Below are 23,003 nucleotides of genomic sequence, written 5' to 3' on the forward strand. Positions count from 1 at the left end.
GGATATTTTGTCCCTTTGGGAATGCGCCTACACGTCCTAAGGGAAGGGTCTTGGACCGAAAAGGACCTTTCATTGACTTTTACTATTTTATTTTGTGTGCAATATGCATCACTTGTTCTACAGCCCAGTGCCAGTAGTACTTATAACTATAAGGATTATAATTATTATATCGAATGATGCATATTTTAAATACAAAAAATTGACAAAAAAACGCGACTCTTGTAAAAACGTATGAGATAAATGAATCAAAAAAATTTCGGAAATGTAAAGACAATTTATATTTTTATTTTACATAGAGAACTAACTACAAGGACTTGTTTTTATTATGATCGAGATCGTCATAAACATGTTGTTTTTGTTTGATAACGCATGTCGATGAAAGGGAAAGGGACTGAGTGTATAACCTCCTAGTCTGTCCTGCGTCCCTATTGTTTGTTGACGTCATCTCAATCTACATCCCTTGGGTACCTCCTAAGTTCGGGTTGGTTGGCTGGCTGGCTAGCTCTATAAATATGCTCCATTCCTGGAACGACTTAAATATTATCATGTATGATCTACAATATTAACAGATTAGAGGACTTATTTACAAAATCCACACATTTTGTATACCTAATTTAAAAATATTTAGAATGCATTTATTTGCATAATTCTGTCGTTAATTATTTTTTCAAATATATACCTAAACTATTAAATTTGTTAATACCAACAAAACGTTAACTCTAGGCCACATCCCTATTATTTACATGTGTGAATGAAGGTTACATTGTGTGCGTGTTTGTATAGAGCGCTTGTAGTCCGTAGCGTGACGGAGAGAACGCGCACCCTCTGTTTTCCCTGTCCCACTCGAGAGCTTTCCGAGAGCTTTTAACCTTTGTCGCTCCTATAATGCTCTGTTATCCTGGTACATTCCCGCGTCGTTAGCTCTGCTGTCGCTAGCCGCTTTCTCCTTCTCATGGATATTTTTTACACGTTCACCGCGAGAGAGATAAAAGGATAGCCGTCGCATTCTATCACATATCGTTTCATCCTAATAGAAGCTTCATGAATTCTATAAGTGACTAGCGGTCCGCCCCGGCTTCGCCCGTGGTACATATTAACGTTTTCTCTACATAAGAACCATCCTCGTACTTCAAGGAATATAATAAAAAAAGAATTATCGAAATCGGTTCAGCCGTTCTCGAGTTATGGAATTACAACGAAAAGTGGCATTGATTTTTATATATTAGATTTGTGGGTATTATAACCGCATTATTATATTTTTAGTACGTTTGGATGAAATTGTTAGTTATGTTTCAGGTATAATTTTTCAGGTATAATTTAAATATCAGCAAAACCTATATTATTTGTATAAACAATGTATGGAGTACCTATGGATGCAATTGAAAGTAGTTCTTTAATCCCTACAACTTTATTTTTTTTATTTGTATAATTTATGCGTCTGCTTGCATCTTAATTGCAAAAACAACCCAGAAGAGGATACGGAGTAACATACTAACATTCTATTCGAGTTGGTATGCTGAGTTACTTACGGTTGACAACATTTGTTCTAGAATGCAGCGGTGTGCGTATGTCCTACGTCCCCTCTACAACATCAGTAGCTACCACTCAGATGACCCAGTCCACGACACCTCCACTGCTACAGGAGTTAACTCCCCCTGTCGCGGTGTGCGCGGAGGCAACTAGCAATACCACGCCGTTGGGCAGATTGCGGAATGCCATGAAGAATACGAGCTATACGCAGTCGAACGGTTTCTTTGATGCCTTTCTTGTGTTTTACAGTGATGAACATTTGGTAAGAGCTTTTTTTACATTTTAAAATTTGTTAAATAATAATTACTGTTCGTTAGTGCATTCTTTGTCTCGTATCTATACCTAATATTAACATTAAAAGAAAAAGTCAAAAGCAGCGTAGGTTATATAAAAATTCACCATATATCATATTTCAAGGCACAATATCCTACTGCATGTACCTAAACCCCGTCCGACTAGGGCCCTTCCGGCCTCCTCCACTCAAGCGACAGTCCAAGCCGAAGTTCGAGATCCCCGTCAAGGGGGGACGCCCTTGCGCATGTCGCTACCAGGGTGAACCTTCAGTTCACCCCCGCGTCCGCGTTAAAATGTAGAAGCCCTTTTTGGCTAACATTGAGAGACACCATACAAAAAAAAATGTACCTAAATAAATGCAAGATGCACGAACTACACTATTTTAACGGACAGGTTCACAGTGTGTCACATGGTTCATGTTCATGAAAGTAGAATAAAACAATTGCACTTTAAAGCATAGCAGCTTATTGTTAATTGTAATGCAATATTACCAGAGTGAAGAACCATCAGCAGACGAGCGTCGTCTCGAATACATAAGCGGTTGGGACGGGCCCGGCACAGCAGCCGTGGTGGCTGACGGTGGAGCGGCACTGTGGGTGCCGTCAGCCTACTTCCGTCGCGCCAGAATGACGCTGTCTTGTGCCTGGCTCGTGCTGGATGGAGATGATCCTAGTCAGCCTACGATTGCTGAATGGATTGCTGTATGTTACTTTCGTGAACTTTTTAGAATTTAAATTGAATTGCATTATATCTAGATACCTACATATTACACTTATGATATAAAGTGCATGTTTGAATAAGCACTGTACGTATCTTTCTTCATTGATTCAAAAATCAAAATGATTAACCCAAGATAAAATAATTTCAAATATGTATATGTATGTGTAAAAAATTTTTGCTCTACAATTTGTATTACGAATGTCAACATCATCGGAGCAACGTACGAGATAGTCCCGAAGAGATGTTTTATTTATTTTTGTTAATAATAGAATGAAATTATTTTATGAATCTCTATATATCTCTATATTTCTGACATATTATAGGAACGACCAGGCCGTAGTGGCCGCGTAGGTGCCGACGCGCGCCTCACCTCCATCAGTGAATGGCAAATGATCCTATCCAGCTTGCAGCGTGAGAACTTACAGCTTATCGCCCATTCCACGTTGCTGGACCAGCTGTGGAACGAAGAGACAGATCCTGAGCGAAAACGACCAGAGTTCACGAGGGTAGTCGCTATGTCTCATAATCCGGAGTACGTAGGTAATGTACCTACCAAAACTTTGCGCTTACGAATATAGCAAACAACAAGATATATATCTACTCATTTGCAGACATTGTATTATAACTTAGTTAGAATACCTTTAATTAACAGGAATGTCCTGGCAAGAAAAGGTGGCAGCCGTGCGTACAGAACTTCGTCCTGCCGGTGCGGATGCCATGATCGTTACAGCACTTGATGAAGTAGCCTGGCTCCTCAATATTCGTGGCAAGGACTTACCATATGCGCCACTGTTGAAGGCTTTCGTTATTGTGAGCAATAAGGATGTGAGGATGTACGTTCCTCCAGGAAAGCTGATGATGCCGGAGCGGGATTCATTGGCGGCGTATAACTGCCATCCCAATGTTAATAATTGTACAAGGTATGGTCTAGGGATTAGTCAATAAACATTTTGAAAAATCATATAATGTACCTATATCTGTTAATATCTGTTAATTTAAAATTTAAATGAATCTGATAAAAAGTGCTGTTTTTTAGATTCTGAATCAACTTTAATAGATTATGTTTGCTCTTTTGATGGACGTTAAATATCCATTTCATTTGAAGCTTATTCAGCATTAATTAACTTCGTTGTGCCTATAATATAACATGTAACATAATATTTTCTCGAAAAAATAAATAAATACGATAATATAATACGACAATACAATCCATACTAATATTATAAATGCGAAAGTAACTCTGTCTGTCTGTCTGTTACTCAATCACGCTTAAACTACTGAACCAATTTTCATGAAATTTGGTATGGAGATATTTTGATACCCGAGAAAGGACATAGGCTACTTTTTATCCCGGGAAAATGACGCAATATCGGAAATCCCACGGGAGCGAGAACTATGCGGGTTTTTCTTTGGCTGCGCGGGCGAAGCCGCGGGCGGAAACTAGTATACCTATATACAAACCCTTTGTCCAATAGAATCAATGACTACGGCATGGTGTATTCTGACCTCCGTCGAGCGCCAGAGACCAAGATCCTCATACCGACTGGAGGTACCTTCCAACGTGGAGCCTCTGCGGCCATCATGCAAGCTATTCCACAATCTAAACGGATCTTCCAACCCTCCCCCATCATTTACTTGAAAGCTCAGAAGAATCCCGCCGAAATACAGGGCATGAAAAAGGCACATTTAAGGGACGCTGTTGCTATGTGCACTGTGTTGAATTATCTTGAAAAGAAGGTAAAGGAAATCGTTTATAATTTATTAGGTATTCATACTTTATTACCTACTCCAAAAAACTTAATTAACTCAAAGAAAAGTTTCTTTAAATCTGAAATAGAAGAATCTACTTCAAGCACACGCATATACGATATTGCGTTCTTCAGTGCTTTTAATTAAAATTACAACAAAGTTCGAAACTTGCCTAACTTTGTTCGGTGAATCTTCTCCTTTTTTCTTGAATAAGACATTTTAATTGCATTGCAACTTTCTATTGTTGAAGGGAAAGTCGTTACTCTATGAGGCGATAGTGGCCGAGAAAATAGACGCAACCCGCGCCACTCAAGCAGGATTTCGTGGTCTTTCAATGCGAACACGAGTTGCGTTCGGTCCGAATTCAGCTGAACCGGAATATACCGCTACTAATGCTACTAACAGACGAATATTCACTAACTCCACGCTTATTATACAGTCGGGAGGACAGTATGAAGGTATGGACTTGATTTAATTAAATTATGAAACATTGTCGCGTATGAACTTCCAAGTTATGAAAATGAGTAGGTACCTAATAAGAAGTATGTTATGTGACTGTAATTTAACCTGTAAGAAAAGGAAATTATTCATGTTGTTTAATGTAATTCGTGGAGTCATTCCTATTTCCTAGTGAAATTTATTCGCTTAAAACCACATTGGATGATCCTCAGGATGATCGGGTAACGTCTTGTAATCCAGTATGTTTTACATTTTATTAGTTTTAAAGATAAAAGAACCCACATTTTAAATACCTTATTATCATCAGAGGGCACAACAGTAGTGACCCGCACATTGCACTACGGCGTGCCATCCCCACAAGAGCGGCGAGCCTACACCACAGTGCTCCGCTCGCTCGCGGCGCTGTCCCTGCTGCAGGCGCCGGGCACGCTGCCCGCAGCCCACGCGGACCCAGCCGCTAGGGCCCCGCTGTGGGCACATAGACAGGACTATCTGTTGCCTACAGGACATGGCGTGGGCGCGGCGCTTAATCGACGAGAAGGTATGAAATATAGTGGTAGCAAATGTAGTGAATGCTTATTATAATAAGTTTCGATTATGAAAACAATTAAAAAAATTGCATCGAATGAAGTACGAAGCGATTTGTTTATTTAAATTTTTATAACTATTACCTACACTTAAAACGTACCATGAGTAGTAGGTAACTACGTAGACCAAATTATAATTAAATTTGATACAACATTCGCTTTACCTACTTAGGTACCTACTGATAATAATTGTATAACGAGTGTAACAAATTTTAAACCAGAATAATACTGCCCACCATACACTAAAGTGCAGTAACAGCAAAATCACGATTTCGAGTAAAACGCATTTAAAGTTAAGAATTGATTTTAAAAAATCAACAGAATGATAAGCAAAAAAATTTGAATGCAGAAAGGTTGTAAAGGCATAGGTTCACACGTTAAAGCAATAAAAAAAAATATATCTTAATAACTGAATTTATTATGGCCATTTATTCTTTTTGGTGCCTATTACTGCATAGCCTTTTTTGGAAAAAATACCATTTTAAACGTAGTAAAATGCAGCAAAAAGCCCTATTACTGCGTTTGGATCAGTTATTTTGTCAAGAAACCCAACTAACATGCAGTAAGGTCAAAAAAATACTGCATTTTAGTTAGTTTTTTAAGAAAAAAGTGTTCAATTTACTAGTGCAGTAAGAAAAATAGCTAGTTCACATTTTAAAGACCGTTTATTTCTTATTATTTAATCACAATAATTCAACTCACTTATGTAAAATTTACATATCAAAAATAAAAAAAAACATCTAATTAATAAAGGACCCTGCGCAGAATGCACAACCTCCTTTGACAGTTTTCTCTTAATATTAACATATATAACATAATGTATCTTTATGTTTAACAATAAAATAACATTAACTGCACTTTAGCTAGGAATAATCATATCTGTGTGTTTATGCTATCCAAACTAATCTGCAGTAATGCTGTATTTTACTGCGTGTTAGTCAGTTTGTAATGATAAAAGAATGTTAAGTATTCACAACTAAAATGCGACAAGCTTTGATTTTACTGCATTTTAGTTGGGAGTTCGTGACAATAAATTGTATTTTCTTAATTTGCAGTAAAAATAGCTTGTATGGCGGTAAATTTTACTGCGTATTAATTTTTTTTTTAATTTTTTTCCAGAAATATAAAACTATCTAAAGAACTGTAAAATTATATTGCTTACTGCATTTTAGTTATGAAACCTTAAAATTTAATCTGCAGTATAATTTATACTGTATTTTAGTTGGGAAATCACGCCAAATTGTTAATTTTTTTCGTTTGCAGTAAGTGAAAACTGTTAAATAAAAACCATTCTTATAGTCTTAGAAATAAGTAAGTTAATTCAATAGAAAGCTTAAGAAACCCGCTTTCAGAATCACTAATAAAACGAAAAATCACAAAAGGGCTGTTACTGCTCTTTAGTCTCTGGTGGGCAGAATATATCTCTACATTACCTTTTTTTCACAGATCCTGTGGTCATCGATTACCGCCAAGATACAAACTTACACCCGTTTCGAGAAGGATATTTTATTACAAGCGGTAGATATTTATTTTTATTTAAATATTTTTTAGAAACAAAAGTAGGTAATAAATATTTAAAGCTTGTTTATGACCGTAAATAAATTTATAATCTAGAACCAGCATGGCACGAGTTTGGAAAATTCGGAGTAAAGCTGAGTAATGTGCTCGAAGTGATATCTCGGCCAGCAGGATTTCTGGGCTTTAGAGAAGCCACTCTTATTCCCTACGAGCCTAAGCTTATCGACCGAAATTTACTCACTGATTACGAGGTATTGTTTAAATATGTCTTTGCATACAATAAATTATATTCATTTGACTTTGAGCCTAATGTTTCAACGTTTAAAAAATTAAGATAGGTGACTCTACTTTTGGTAGTCACCTATTTTGATGTAGGTAAACCACGAGACAAGTTTAAAATAACATTTGATATTAGATAAATGTTATTTTAAAACATAAATTAAACCAATACAGCTTTAAGGATACCTAAAATTAGCAGTTAATTATTATTTAATTATACCAGTGAAATAATTTTCAAACTTGGTTTGAATTTATTTAGTTAGTAATTATTTTCTCTTTATTTTTGCATTCCCTACCTTCGCTGAAAATGTATTTTTACAATATAATAACCGAATGTTTTTCAGATAAATTGGCTAAACGCGTACAACAAAAGAATTCGTACCACCATCGGACCAGAATTAACAGCACAGGGGCTCACAGACGTCTACTACTGGGTGATGAACAAAACTATAGAGATCGAATTGCCCTCAAAAATGAAGAAAACTGCCTCTAGTTCTGCCAATAAACATTTTATTGCAATCTTCATGTTATATTTCGTGTATTTATGTGCTGCTGTTGTTCATTAAAATATTGTGTTACAAACAAAAAGAGTGTTAATTTCTATTATTTTTTATTTCATGTTTAAATTAATATTTTACTTGAGATACGCGCTTGCAAGACCATGAGTTGCATATGCTATGTACATTTGAAATGTGCTTCTTGATTATAATTAAAGTGTTCTAGTATTAAAAATCTAGATTCTAGATTTCTCTTTCATCATATCGAAGGTAAGCTTTAAATTCTAAGTATGGTAATGTGTCGAAATTATTTATTAATCTGTGGTAACATTTCAATATTGTACTTATTTTCTTTTATTTTTTTTGTTGTAATGTATGATGTGACTGAGAAGTATTAATTCGTACCTAGTATTATTCAAGTACTTATTGTGAAAAATGAAGAAATGAATGAAATGTTTCATATAGAATAAAGCATTTATAATTTTGCTTATCTTATTGCATACAAAAGTAGATATTTATTTATAAAATTATACAACACTATAATATTTGTGTACTATCAACTATATGTATAGTCTCTACTCATTCTTGTATTAGTAAACATGTTTTAATTATTAAAATAGATAGATTTGTTGTATGTTAGATAGTTATTGATTTTAACAATCTACTTATATGTTTAGATTTTAAGAAAATGAAGGATGCACCGAGTGCCTTATTTGAGTAGTTTGTAAAAATATACGTGTTGTATCTTGTAAGCAATTATAGTGCAACTATGTATTATTTATCCTTGTGACAATGCTTTTGTTGTTTTATGAAGGAAAAAATAGTAGATATGAGTAGGTACACGTCCTTTGCTAATATTGAGTTTTTAGAATGGTATTTTTACAGCAATTCTTAATAAATGATGTTCCATATACCGAATATTGTCAACCTTAACAACTATGGAACTACATCAGACGTGCCTTCTAATAAGAAATTAAGAAGTAGTTATTAACTAAACATACCTATTTAGTATTTTGATATAATACACTTACCGTAACCGTAGTTATATTATTATCTTTCGAATAAATTATGTAATTTAATTATGCAGCTACTTAATTGTTATATACTTCTTCGTGTTTAGAGAAAAATGTACATTTAATGTTTATTTACAAATCAAACATATCACTTTTGTCATGTAGCAAAAATAATATTAGGTACATAAGTTAGTGTATGTGTAGTGAATTTTGTAAAGACAAAGGCTGGGTCTTTATAAAATTATTGTACGAATCTATTATTACAGATTATTTATAAGTAAATAATTGTTCTTTACTGTGTACTTCGTCTTCGTCATAGCAATTATTTATAATAAATTTAAAGCAATACAGTAGATGCTTCTGAAATTCGCATCACTGCCAAATGTAATTCACATATCACTTTTATGTAATAATAAAACAATATTCAATGAAAATGCTTTTATTTACATTGGTCCATAGCGATACACACAACATCACATATAGAGTAGATAATATGTCTCACGGATTGGTTTAAAATAAACACATTCATTATTATATTTGCAGAAACACTGTAAACACATTTCCCTTCTACTTAATAATATAGGTAAATTCCTTAGAATTATTGATAGTTGTTTGTTAAATAGACATCAAAATGAATTATAAGGTGACTGATTTTTCTCTACTAAGTTTCGTCGGAAGTACTTTCCGATTATAAGGACAATATCACTTACTTAACACATTTTGTGTAACGTAATAACAGAATAATTAACAATAATTGTTAGGAACCAAAGCAATTTTTATTGTTCCTTTATACACATAAAAATTAAAAGCCTTACACAAACTCAATAAAAATATGTGATGTCATCAACAGTCCGCTTGAACATTAAAAAAATAAAGTCTTTCCGTACTTAAACTACGTTTTAGCATAACAACATATTATTATTTTAAATAAGAAAAATCAACATTTGATAAATAACGATTATATACAATAATGCATACTAATGAGAAAGATTATTAATTAATTTCAAGAAATATTAAATAATAAAATTGTATTTTAGGGGCAAAAAATACCAAGGCATCAGAACATAGCTGGAGCTCAGAAGCAGGTTTATTACAAAACTAAACATGGGATTTCAAACTTTATCACATCAATAATAAGACACACTTTAGCATATTGAGCTTGAAGGTCAATAAGCCTTTACCCTTTTACCAGTGCAATCAATTTTGTATACAAAATTAAGTATAATAATTAAAAATGGAAATGTTTTAATTGTGAAACGTTCTTTTAGAGTAATTGACGTTTTACCTAAAGCCATACTGACATCAACTTTATTCCTACAATATCGAAGTCGATAAGGGCTGATTTTTCAATCCTTTGTTAAAACTTATTCGTCGAATAACGTATTAAACTACCATTTCAAAAATGTATTCTAAGAACTAGCGCGCAAGAGCAACTTTTGTCTCCGCAACTATTTTGTCTCTCCCATCAACTCTTGCGGAGACAAAAGTTGCTCTTGCTCGCCAGGTGACATTTTAATATGTTCGTGTAATAGTTTATTAGACGAATTCATTTTAACCAAGGATTGAAAAATCGGCTCTAAAATATACATGTAAATGCATCAGTCCAATAAGTTTTTAAACATTTATATTCTATAACATAAATTGCACCATAATAGTTAGAAAATACAACTATTACATAATACTTTCAACTTACTCGTTGCACCTCTAAGATTTTGTAAAACATTTAAGATACTTATACATAAATATTATTTTTCACCGTGAATTTATCTAATAGATACATTGATATGAAAACCCTAATATGAACACAAAATGTTAACATCATATCCTATTTAATAGGAGAAATAAAGAGCCAACAGTTTATTTTAAGAGCGGTCAACCCGTGCATCTCTCCATACAAACGCTTGTACGTGATTATGGCGTTGTATAGGATCTTTCTTTGAATTTTTTTTAACTAAATGGTATCCTCTGAACTATACCTAGGTTTCTAATAAAACGCGAACTCAAAATTTGGAAAAACAAATGCAGTATAAGTCTCCAAAAATCTGCTTTTTGCACGAATTTTATCTGAATTTCAGGCGTTTTTATTGTACTTATTAATTATACCAGTAAAAAAAATATTTGGTTTTAAACCTTGCAAATGTAATGGAGATTCTAAATGTCAAACATTTTTGTAACAAACTTGTAAGGTTTACTAATAATCACGTATTTCTTGAAACAAGTTTTATAAAATTTCCGCACACTATTTATCATTCAATGTTATCGCGCTCTCAACTGCTTGTTGCGTGACGGTAAGAAGTATGCGGGGGACGAGCCGTGCAGGGTGAGACGCAGGAGTTGAAAGGCGTTCGGCTCGTTCCTCGGGAATTGTTAGTAGGTATTGAGTTTGTTGAATAAAATCGTTCGTAGTGAGTAAAACACAATTCACTAAAAATAACATGCAACTGCACAATTTACGTACCTAGTAAATAGGTTTTTACGTACCTAGTAAATTGTGCAGTTGCATGTTATTTTTAGTGAATTCTGTTTTACTTAGGTACTACGAACGATTTTATTTTTCACACCGGACACTGATTTTGCTTGCGAAAGGATAATTGATTTATATTGTGAAACGAACCTGGCACTAGTGAATACGGACACCGATTTTCTTATGATAAGGAAATAGACGACGAGATAATTTATTACCTACTAGCGGTCCGCCCCGGCTTCGCCCTTGGTACATATTTACGTTTTCTCTACATAAGAGCCATCCTCGTACTTCAAGGAATATAATAAAAAAAGAATTATCGAAATTGGTCCACCCGTTCACGCGTGATGCCGTGACAATGCGAAACGGGTTTCATTTTTATCTATACTAATACCACCTAATACATATTATAAAATTGAAGAGTTTGTTTGTTTGTTTGTTTGAACGCGCTAATCTCGGGAACTACTGGTCCGATTTGAAAAATTCTTTCGGTGTTAGATAGCCCATTTATCGAGGAAGGTTATAAGCTATATATCATCACGCTACGACCCCAGGAGTGAAGCCACTGGGGTGAAACCGCGCGGAGCAGCTAGTCACTACATAGTATATAAAACAAAGTCGCTTTCTCTGTCCCTATGTCCCTTTGTATGCTATCTTTGAAACTACGCAACGGATTTTTATGCGGTTTTTTTTAATAGATAGAGTGATTAAATAGGAAGGTTTATAAATATAATAATATTAAATAGTGGAGAAGTACTGTTATTTTTGAGGTTTCTAATGTGATGTAAATAATTCCATTTTTTCCGCTTACATTGCAAACGCAGGCTGAACCCTACGAGTTTTATCAAAATAATGTACTAAGTATTGTACACATTGAAAAGGTCTACAGAAAAGTCCGTGATGGTATATGTCTATCTCTTATGGAGTTATGGATAACGCACAATTACTTTTTTTTGTCATTTACTTTTTACGACAAATAATGGCTAATTTTCGAAGCGATTTTAATCAATACAGCATTAATCCTTAACCAATTAAATACCTTGAATACATTGTTCATTTAATATAGATCTATATGGCCATTTACACCGTATGATTTAATTGAATATTTTCGAAGATATTACAGATTTAAAAATTGCGGGACGTAGCGTTTGCGTCGGTACCCGCGGCCGGCCGCCATTGCACCCGTGCGAAGCCGGGGCGGGTCGCTAGTATTATAAAAAAAATGAAACCCGTTTTGCGTTGTCACGGCAATTCTTTTTTTATTATATTCCTTGAAGAACGAGGATGGTTCTTATATGGATAAAACGTAAATATGTACCACGGGCGAAGCCAGGACAGACTGCTTGTTATATAATATATACGTACCTATATAGACTTGTATTATGAAAAACGAGACATCGTTTTGAAAAATGGGTAAGTCGATTTTTCACATAATTATACAAGACCCAAGTAGGGACATAGCGAAATATAAATATACCAACTAGGTACTTAAACAGTTGCATACATTAGATAGTTATATACCTATTAGCTTGCCTTCTATCTGTTCATCATCTTCAACAGACACATTTTTCAAACAACAATAGATCTGTTACCTAACATACCTACTTATCTACTGATTTTTACAGATCTCAGCCAAATTACCGAAAAAGTAATAAAAAGCGTTTACGTCTCTCGGCTCGAAGGAAAAAATGTGGACCCACAAAACAAAAGAATAAACAAGCGTGAGTATTTATTATTTAGGTACCTACTCTTAGTACCTACCCACGCAGGTAATTTTCTATTGTACCTGAAGATTGTTGCAAACAGGACGCAAGACATTAATTTATATAAAATCTATCTTAGTTTTACAATATAAACATGTATATATTGTATATATATATTTGGTTTATACACAAGAGAATTTTTTTTTTATTTATCTAACGGACTAATTAGGTTTCTATTATTTTCTTTTCATGCCGTATAACATCATATTGTAACAGTATTAGGAAGGTAGGTACATATATATTCACAGAAAATGACCGAAGATTGCACTATTACTTTATTACGTTAGATCAAACTACCTATATATAGGTATAAGTATTATTGAGTACGTACATTTCATGAGTTTTGTGATTCATATCACAAACCTACCTACACATTAGAGCAGATTATTATTACACCGTTGCAAGGTTGATCTTAAAAAGGTTCATATTAGGTTTTTTCGTAAATGTGAGTCCTTTTCGTTTTTAAAATAATTGTTCGTATATATAAAATAGCTGTACCTATGTGGCTATGTGGCCGTGGGTACGAGCCACGAGGATATAGCATATAGCGCACTAATGTTTGTAATGTTTGTAAAGTAGGGGCTTGTGTGGACTGTGGAGTCAAGGTTTTGTACAAATCGCACAAAATTGTGACGTCACGGTACATAGGTATTAAAATTTATTTTATTTTCCAGGTTTTTAAATGAAAACAAACAAAACATTGACAGTAATGATGTATCACGGCTTAGGTAAGGCGGAAAGTAAAGTGTATTATCAATATAATAATATATAAATGTATTTTGCAAAATTTTCAAAACCCTCTTTCAGTCTGGTGTTTGAAGGAAATCGGAATCATCTTGACAACTAGTACAAAGGGTTTTATTTATAGTCCTAGAATAATAAATATCTTACACAATTGTATTTAGACTATTTTATTAGATCAACCTGGGGGATCCAGCTGGAGGATCCTGGTGGACGACTTCACCTGTACTAAAATTGACCTGTATGAGTATAGTATACACGTAGGTTGTTTGTTACCTGTAAGATATCTGTAGGATAAGTATATTATATTTTTATTTATTGCCTGCCTAATTTCAACATACTCATAAGAGACAGACTGAATAGATAAATTATTAGTTAATCTGCTTTTACATATTACTGTTACTCCGTAACTAAAATACATTACACCTTTACATTTTTGTGCTCTGTATAACGAGCAATCCTATCCTATCCTACTATAATTCTATACCTATCCTATAATCCTATAATAATATTATAAGTTCCAAAGTATGTGAGGATGTATGTGTGTGTTTGTTACTCTTTCACGCAAATACTAGTACTGAACCGATTACAATCAAATTTAGCGGGTAACTTGTGCCCACGTGTCCCTGTTAGTTTTGGTTTATATAGGTACAAAAGAAAAAAAAATAGGTATCTAACTGACGGACTAATTAGGTTTCTATTATTTTCTTTTCATGTTGTATACATAACAAGCGAAGCCAAGTGAAACTTGAGTGAATTTACAGCGAACTGGTAGACTCTTTGTGGGGTATCTACCTAATCAGATTTTTATCTACACTAATAATATAAAGAGGAAAACTTTGTTTGTTTGCTTGATTGTAATGAATAGGCTCATAAATTACTGGAACGATTTTGATGAAATTTGGCACAGACAATCTTTAGACCCTGAGAAAGAACATAGGCTACCTTTTATTGCGAAATATGTACCACGGGCGAAGCCGGGGCGGACCGCTAGTTACAAATATTTTTCGAAAATCTGTCTGAATTTCTTTGTTCGTTCATGAGATAGGTACCTACTTGCATAAAAAACGAAAAAGGTAATGTATGGTATGAATATTTTCCGTGTTGTAAAAATAGCTCACGTACGGTAAGTAAGTACCTCCAGTGCTAAAAATAAATAAAAACAAATTATGTTGATAAGCTCCAGCATTTCAGAGTAATTAATATACCTACCTACGAAAATATAGATAGCTAAATAACTATATTATAATAAAGCGCGCCGTACGATATCCACTAAGCGCCCAAACAACCGGTCCCGCGCGACCGATAGAAAAATATAATAATATCTATTGAGTCTCGTTTTACTGTTTACTCACGATCGACGGATTATTTTCATGAATGAATCGAGTGCGAGTGACCGGCCGCGGCGTAAGTTACCGAATGGCGAATGCTAACCTAGCGCTTAGGCGCTCTTTCTCTGTCTTTTCGCATTACCTCTTTATCTGACATTGTGCTGGATGAAACAACAAGCTTTTCGATCACGCTCGCGTTGAACATAGTGCCGCTGGGAAGAGCGCTCTTAACACAAAGAAGTAATAAGGCAATGCATGGCATACGGCAAATTTTTATAAATACATACAATAAAATATAACAGTTTAAATACAAAGCTAACAAATGCATCACCTTCAAAGGTACTAATTAATAGGAAAACAATTTATATTTGTATCGTCTAGCATTTTTTGAGTCTCGACCGAAATAAGCTTAAATTCGACATCAGAAAGATTGTGCCTACCGAATCGTTAAAAAGCCAGCCCCCCTAGCCAAGTGGCTTTCTGTTAGCGTAGCGTTCAATAGAATAGACTACGAATGTATGAGATTGACGTAAGCTGTAGATACGTTTATCTATTGAACGTATCTACGTTATTCTATTGAACGCTACGCTAACAGAAAACCACTTGGCTAGGGGGGCAGCTGTTCTTAGTCTATATATATTATAAAAATGAAACCCGTATCGCGTGTCACGGCATCACGCGTGAACTAAGAGGTGGGCCGATTTCGATAATTCTTTTTTTTATTATATTCCTTGAAGTACGAGGATGGTTCTGTAGAGAAAAGTAAATATGTACCACGGGCGAAGCGGGGGAGGACCCCTAGTTAACTTATAAAAATACCTATTGTTGATAAATAATAAACAGAAATTTGTTGAAAAGTTAGAATATTGTATAACATTAACATAAATATACTCACAGGGAAATTATAAATCTCTTTCAAAAGTATAAATTTTCTTAGAAATATTATTTTGATTCATGGCACAAAAATATTGTACTATTTCTAAAATAATTTGAGTCGAATTTAAAAGCAAATACAGTCAGACTAGCTTGCGTTGAAAATTGCTTATAACTCGAAAATTATAACATAAAAATCTTTGTTTATTTTCTAAGATCCACCATTTCTATCGACGACGTGCTGTCCAAGCGAATGTGAGTTACATTCTGTAAAAAAGATTATAATAAATACTAAGAAAATCCATTTAATTTGAATTTTATAGGCTTCAAACTAATAAAACTATTAAATAGGTTATGTAAAACTTATAAAACTGTTATAACCTAACATTCAGGTCATATTGATAACAAAAAATTAAGGAGATTGGGAATTTTTTCAAACAACCTGACTTTAATCAATAAGTAAATAGAAAAAAAATAATAATAATCAAATTATTTATTTACTATACTTTTTATATTTATTAATTTAAAAATTAATAACTCACATAGAAAAGCGGTGGATCGTTAGGGTGTGGATGGAAGCCGGACTGCCGACACGCGGCTATGTACTGCATACCGTAGTCTGGGGTCAGCGCGAAATAACCAGTCCTGTAACAATTAAAAACATTAAAAAATATAAATAACTTGGTTAACGTAAGAGTACACAACCAAAAGAATACGGTCAAATTCTACGGACGCTAATCATTTACCGATACCGTAATATAATATAATCTGAATAATATGAAATACAGCTTATAAATGGTTAAAAAATTAAATACATTCATATATGTACGACTACGAGACATATTTTAAAATATTTAGTTAAAAAAAGGAAAAGACAATCAATTTTCAATAAACAATCAACTGGGCATTATTAATTGTCTTTAATATAATTTTTAGTTATTTACTATTATAGCTATTTCTCAATATAAACGAAAAATAAAACCAACTCATTGTATTTAGGCGCGCACACGATAGCAATCGCCTCGGACATCATGAGCTGGTAGGAGCACTGCGTATGAAGGTCCACTGACGAGAGGAAGGCCGTTTGAGTGGGATGCGTCTGAAATGTACACAAATATCTTAATATATATAAATCTCGTGTCACAATGTTTGTCCTCAATGGACTCCTAAACCATTTAACCGATTATAATAAAATTCGCACACCATGTGCAGTTCGATCCAACTTGAGAAATAGGATAGTTTAAATCTCAAAACGTTTTAGAGAAAGCGGGCGAAGCCGCGAGCGGTAAGCTAATATTATTATATATTCTATCTTACTATCAAAGTTACCATGTCACAATTGCCAGAAACAGTTGGACCGATGTTCATGAATTTTTATTGCTACTGTACTATTTATTACTATTTTTATTACTGTAAATGATGAGGGTCGACGTATACCGTATGAAAAATACTCTATAAATAAGCTATAATACATTCTGTCGCATTTGGGAACTTCGGTCAAAAAGTAACCGGCACCCACGACTTTGGCAGAATTTTTTCTTCTTCTTCATTTACCAACTTCCAAAAAAATTGTTCATCCCTAGATGTATTGTACTGAACGTAATATCATACACCAAACACATGATACGAACAGGATAAAAGTTTTAAATTATATAAAAGTGGACAAACATACATGTATCCAGCCCAAAGTGATGAGATTGTGCTGATCTTGATAGTGGAATATCTCCTCTTCATTATTAGTGCTGCACGAGTCGGCGGTGCCGGATTGCTTCGGCACTATCACATGCGTTATTTTCAACTGATTTTGCTCCTACAAAATTTTTTTTTTTTTTTTGAAAAATATTAATAAAAATAAAGCAATTTGAATTATGAAAACCGATTTCAATGTACAAAGAAAGAATTAGATAATAAATAATCATAATCAAAAGATAAAATATACAACAGCTGAAATAGTTGCCAGAAAACAAAAAAAAATACATATTTTACTTTCTATGTTTAGATGCAAAATTATTGAATTAAATAAAATAAGTTTTTAAGAAATACTCTCAATATTTTACAAAAACAGCTTATCTCTAAAAAAATCTCATAAATGAAATCAAAATTAAAGAAATATTCAATCGACATATCACTTACCAACCTTCCAGCCAAAATGCCGCAGAGCTCAATATTTTTTGCCGTATTCGAAGCGGCGATGGTCAAAAACCGACCCATCAGAGAGGCCGGTACTACCACCGTGCGTAAACCGCCCGCTAGCGGTGGGAACATGTCGTTGATTACATTTTCTCTGCAAAAAATATAAATGAAGTTTAGAAAAGCTTAAAAATATATTAACAATAAGAAGATATTACATGATATTATTAAACTGACATTAATTTTTAGCTTTATAGCATTCAAAATTCAAATGCTTTGCAAATGATAATTATTTTTTTATCAAAAAATTTGTTCATAAGGCGGGATTTGATTGCTGAGGCTGGAGTAGGGCTTTGCCCTGTACGGTACGCGTTTGCGAATCCCGCGTGATGAAATTGAAAAAGAAAGTCTGCCCACTTTTTGGCACATTAAGTTTTCAAGTATGTTTATAAATAATCTCAATTTCGGAAAACAATCAGAATGGTAGAAAATTAACAGAGAGAAATTGACCTACCTGCTTGATATTTTATAGCAAAATCCTAATACAGAGTAGAAAATTAATAGATAAATATATACTTATATGCTAGATAGTTAAATAGTCAGTCAAATATGTAACTTACTGCACTGGTTTAGGAGGAATAAGTGGTGGTACAGGCTTGTACTCATTGAGAGGAGCTCGAGGAGGCTCGGTAGCGAAGTCATCAGGATACAGCACACCATCTACTGGCGGAGCACTCGGTGTCACTGCCCAGTTCTCCTGCAAGTGTATTTTTATGAAAATCTGTTTGCTTATAGTATTTAATATTTATTAAAGTGAAACTTTTATTACATCGTCTCAAACGCACGATACGTACGATAATTATCGTACAAATACGATAATTTTTAGTTAAATGTCTATAGTGTGAAAAAAGTTTCACTTTTACCGTGGTTTCATAAAACCACACAACATTTTTTCAATTTAAAATCAATTCTTACATCTGATCTTGAGCTACTAGCTAGTTATTGGCACAGCTCCAATTTACATAATAATTGATGAGAGATTTTTTATAAATGTCATACATTATTTTATTTGCAATCTTGCCTTATGTACAAACTCACTATTATAATGTCGGTTCTATTGATTTATAGCCCATTTAAAAAAGTGTAAACACTAGGAGACATGGTACATACAGTATTCATAAGATGTGGTCCAGTAGCATTTCCATCTTGTTTATTTTCATCGGCTTGCAATCGCTGAGCCAATTTTGCATCCTCTTGTTCTTGTTTCTTTCTTGCCTCTTCTGCTATCTTTCTTTTTGCCTGTTATTATAATATGTATAATATTAAAAAAAAACTTTTTAAACCATGATTTTAATAAAATAAGCAATATGTACAGATATTTTAATTCTCTTCCATGAACTAAAGTATATAGAAAAATCATATAGATACTAAGGAACTATGAATGATATTGTTATTGTAACAGGAATAGTAAAAATTCAATATGTGAAAGCAAAAGATTAAATTTAAAATATTGATAACAGCATATAGATGATTCATACCTCCATTTCTTTATAATGTGCATGTTCTTTTGTATACCGATCAAATAGTCTTTGTTTTAATTTCTCTGCCTTTGGCATGACCTCCTTCAATTTAGTTTGATTTACTGACTTTACATCTAAAGGTACCGTGCTATACTCTGGATGCTTACGAATCTTTTCCAAAAACAATGTCATAAACTTCATATAAAGTATATAGGCATTTTCGAGACTTCCCTCAGTCAAATATACATTCGCCATTCTAACCATCTCTAAACCTGAACGATAATATCTAGAACAAATAATATTCTTATAATATCAACAGTAAACAGGAATAATGCTGATAGCACTAATTATATTTTTAAACCTTTATGATAAAAATATTATAATGGAATTAAATTACCTCCTGGGTGGCACATTGGGATCTACATCAACCATAGCTCCATAATTTGCTAGCTGCTTGATTCTGAAGGCAGGCTCCAAAGAAGCAAGATCAGTTTTCATATGCTTTTCGGATGACTGCATATTTAAGTCTGCTTCAAATAATATGAGTGTTAATTATATATTAAAAAAACGTTTGAAAGGAACTTTCGTAACAGTTTTATATTATACTTTTAAATACACAATACAAAAATAGGGGAAATTACAACAATTTCTTGTTTTTAAACAAAATACCAATCATGATAAAATTATGACACTGACGTACTGTCCATCACTGTTTTAACACAATTTGACATTGACAATGACATTGTCAAGGATATGTAGATTAAAAAATAAACATGGGTTTAGTAAGTCTAAACAACTAATAAATTACACACATACACATAAATGTGTAAATTAGTTGTTTAATGCTTAGAAGCACTTTAATTAACATTTGTTGTCCAAGTGTAAATCATAAAACACTTTGAAATTAGATATAAAGTGTAAAATAAATGGTGAAGTCAGTCAGTATACTAGTTTACATCTCAGGCTTAGATCTCAGGGGCCGTATAATGAAGTGACTGGCAAATTCATATTTAACCATGGCTGTTTATTGCTATCATACCGTGTTTTCCATTTACAGCACTAGAGCGCATTATGCGGCATAATGCAACGTTGAATGTTCCAATTACAGTTACGCTTCGTACAATCGAGTCTTAAAAGTAATGCGCGTGAATTGATGCGTGCAATCGATTTATCGTTAGTAATATTATTAATAATTGTTGGAAAAAAATTTAAAGCTTTCGTTTCATTGTAGTTTTTTCGAAATAATCAAATTTAATTCAAATTGTGTTAAAAAAATAAATATAAGTATGAATGAAGGTACAAACATTGAAAAAAATGTTAATGAAATAATCAAAGTCCAAATTACTTAAAATAACCTTAAATAGTTTTCAACCAATTATTATGTATACCACTTTATTTACACATTTAATGAGGTTATTGCTAACTCTATGAATATTTTTTTTTTCAACACTGAACTTAGCGCAACCTGCTGGTGCGTTTCACGTTCCAGTTAAGCATCAGCATAATTCGGCATTGTGCGCCACTGAGTCGCATTATGCTCTGTAATTGGAAAACAGCCATAATATGATTTACCCAGTTAGTTCAACTCACGGCGTAAACTATCAAGTATCAAAAATAAGAGGTCATACGATAAGATGGCCACAGACTAAGAGTCAGGAATTAGGATGCCTAAATTTCTTGATGATGCTTGCCTTCCACATTGCGCTCTGTTGATATAATAATAATATCGAATATACTCTTCACTTTCATAAATAATTGATAACCTGTCTACATATTTATGTCTTCTAACTAGCTGCGCTCCGCAGTTTCACCCGCATTGCTCCGCTGTTGATGGTCTTAGTGATGATATATAGCCTATGCCCTATAGCCTTCCTCGATAAATGGGCTATCTAACACCGAAATAATTTTGAAATCGGACCAGTAGTTCCCGAGATTAGCGCGTTCAAACAAACAAACTCTTCAGCTTTTGTAATGTTAATATTATAGATATATAAGATTCTCGTGTCGTGGGATTTGTAATTATTAATCTCCTCCGAAACGACTTGACCTTTTGTATACATGTCCAGGTAGGTCTACATTTTCTCATATATAAAAAAGTACTCTGTGGTCTACATCAATTTTTCATCCTCGTACAATCTACATGATATAATTTGCCAATATCGTGCGAAATAATGATATAAAAATCATATGAAAAATAGCGCTTCATGCTATATTTTATATTAAATATAAACATATCTACAAAATAATATAGAACAAAAATAGCACCAAAAAAATATAGGACACCAAATGCATGCAGTAATTATGAATAATAAGGCATGTGTTAAGCTTTCGTAGAATTTGCAAAATATGAGAAAATATGGGTAAAATGTTGGCATGCAACGATATAGCCAGAAACAACGTTTTTTGCGTATTGTTTGAACAAACATCCCATCACAGGCCTCGCAATTCCATACCGAATTTTCAACGTCATTGACAATATAAGAAATTTTATTTTTGAAACGTCGACAGTAATTCGTAGCATTTACTTTCTTTTTGAATATTTTCTTATTTTTTGCTTTTTTCGTATTGTCTTTAGGTACATTTTCTTTATAAACTTCTTTTTTAACCGATTTTTGTTGTCCAGTGTCCCCTGTACAATACTGAATATAGTCATTTCTGAAATGTGGCTTTTGTTTGACCTTTCTTAACACTTTGATACAGCGACATGGAGAATGTCTCTTTGCCGGAATAATTCTTCTTGGTGTATATTGATTTCTGGGTAAGTGAAAACAAGGATCTAATGAACAAGGCTGGGGAATTTCGCAATAAGGATCGTATTGAAATATTCGTTGGCTGTTGTCATCAAACGTTACATATTTGTGAGATTTTTGCAAGGACGCGTAGACGGGAATATTTTTACTTTCAGTAAAAATTTGAGGAGGAACATGTTTTTCAGGAAGTTCTTGGCATATTTCAAAATGGGGTTTAGGATATTTGCTTTCATCTTCGTTGATTTGAAAAGTTTGTATGTTAGCGTTTACGAATTTCTTTGCTATTTGTTTTTCCGAACACCACCGATGACGATCTCTTTCTAGAAATGGTTTTGGAGCTTTCAAAAATTGTGATTGGCTCTTTTTACATTTAGGTATTGTTTCGGTATAGCCATGCCAGCCAACTATAGTATTTGTTTCTTGTCGCGGAGATTTTTTGTTTCCATAAAAAATATCGTTATCATCAGCACATGTAATATTATGATGTTTAGTCTCTTTATTCTCAAAATCTTTTCGCTGCAATCCTTCCTTGGATTTAATTGGTTTGATTACCCATCCTCTATTGTTGTTATAGAACATGGTATATTTCTTATTTGGATTTGGTCTTACCTTGGTTTTACGTTCACATTTTCTGTTATCTTGGTCTGTTTTAAGTGATGAAAAGATGATTCCATAAAAGCAGGTTAATTTTCTGACAAAAGCAGCACTATAATTATAAACGGAATACAAAAAATTGTGTCTGTGTTTTGGACACGTTTTATGATCTTCTGTGCGTAAAACCTCTT

The 23,003-nt window shown here is 33.5% G+C and overlaps 2 protein-coding genes across 2 annotated transcripts; one reads left to right on the forward strand and one right to left on the reverse strand.

Annotated features, from left to right (window-relative positions):
- Nucleotides 1–1,554: 1,554 nt before the first annotated feature.
- On the forward strand, nucleotides 1,555–7,702 carry LOC123693211 (xaa-Pro aminopeptidase 1-like). The gene is made up of 10 exons (XM_045638210.1): nucleotides 1,555–1,792; nucleotides 2,319–2,525; nucleotides 2,868–3,084; nucleotides 3,197–3,464; nucleotides 4,020–4,281; nucleotides 4,544–4,751; nucleotides 5,060–5,293; nucleotides 6,786–6,857; nucleotides 6,954–7,108; nucleotides 7,481–7,702. The coding sequence occupies exons 1-10, from the start codon at nucleotides 1,568–1,570 to the stop codon at nucleotides 7,700–7,702; spliced, it is 2,070 nt and encodes a 689-aa protein (XP_045494166.1). The 5' UTR covers nucleotides 1,555–1,567.
- Nucleotides 7,703–15,730: 8,028 nt separating this feature from the next.
- LOC123693202 (STAM-binding protein-like A) lies at nucleotides 15,731–20,158 on the reverse strand. The gene is made up of 9 exons (XM_045638201.1): nucleotides 19,866–20,158; nucleotides 19,487–19,754; nucleotides 19,119–19,247; nucleotides 18,569–18,705; nucleotides 17,952–18,102; nucleotides 17,491–17,628; nucleotides 16,805–16,917; nucleotides 16,361–16,463; nucleotides 15,731–16,085 (listed from the first exon to the last, which is right to left on the reverse strand). The coding sequence occupies exons 1-9, from the start codon at nucleotides 19,985–19,987 to the stop codon at nucleotides 16,023–16,025; spliced, it is 1,224 nt and encodes a 407-aa protein (XP_045494157.1). The 5' UTR covers nucleotides 19,988–20,158; the 3' UTR covers nucleotides 15,731–16,022.
- Between the last annotated feature and the right edge of the window lie 2,845 nt (nucleotides 20,159–23,003).

The sequence above is a fragment of the Colias croceus genome, chromosome 7 (assembly GCF_905220415.1).
Source record: "Colias croceus chromosome 7, ilColCroc2.1".
Taxonomy (NCBI): Eukaryota; Metazoa; Arthropoda; class Insecta; order Lepidoptera; family Pieridae; genus Colias; species Colias croceus.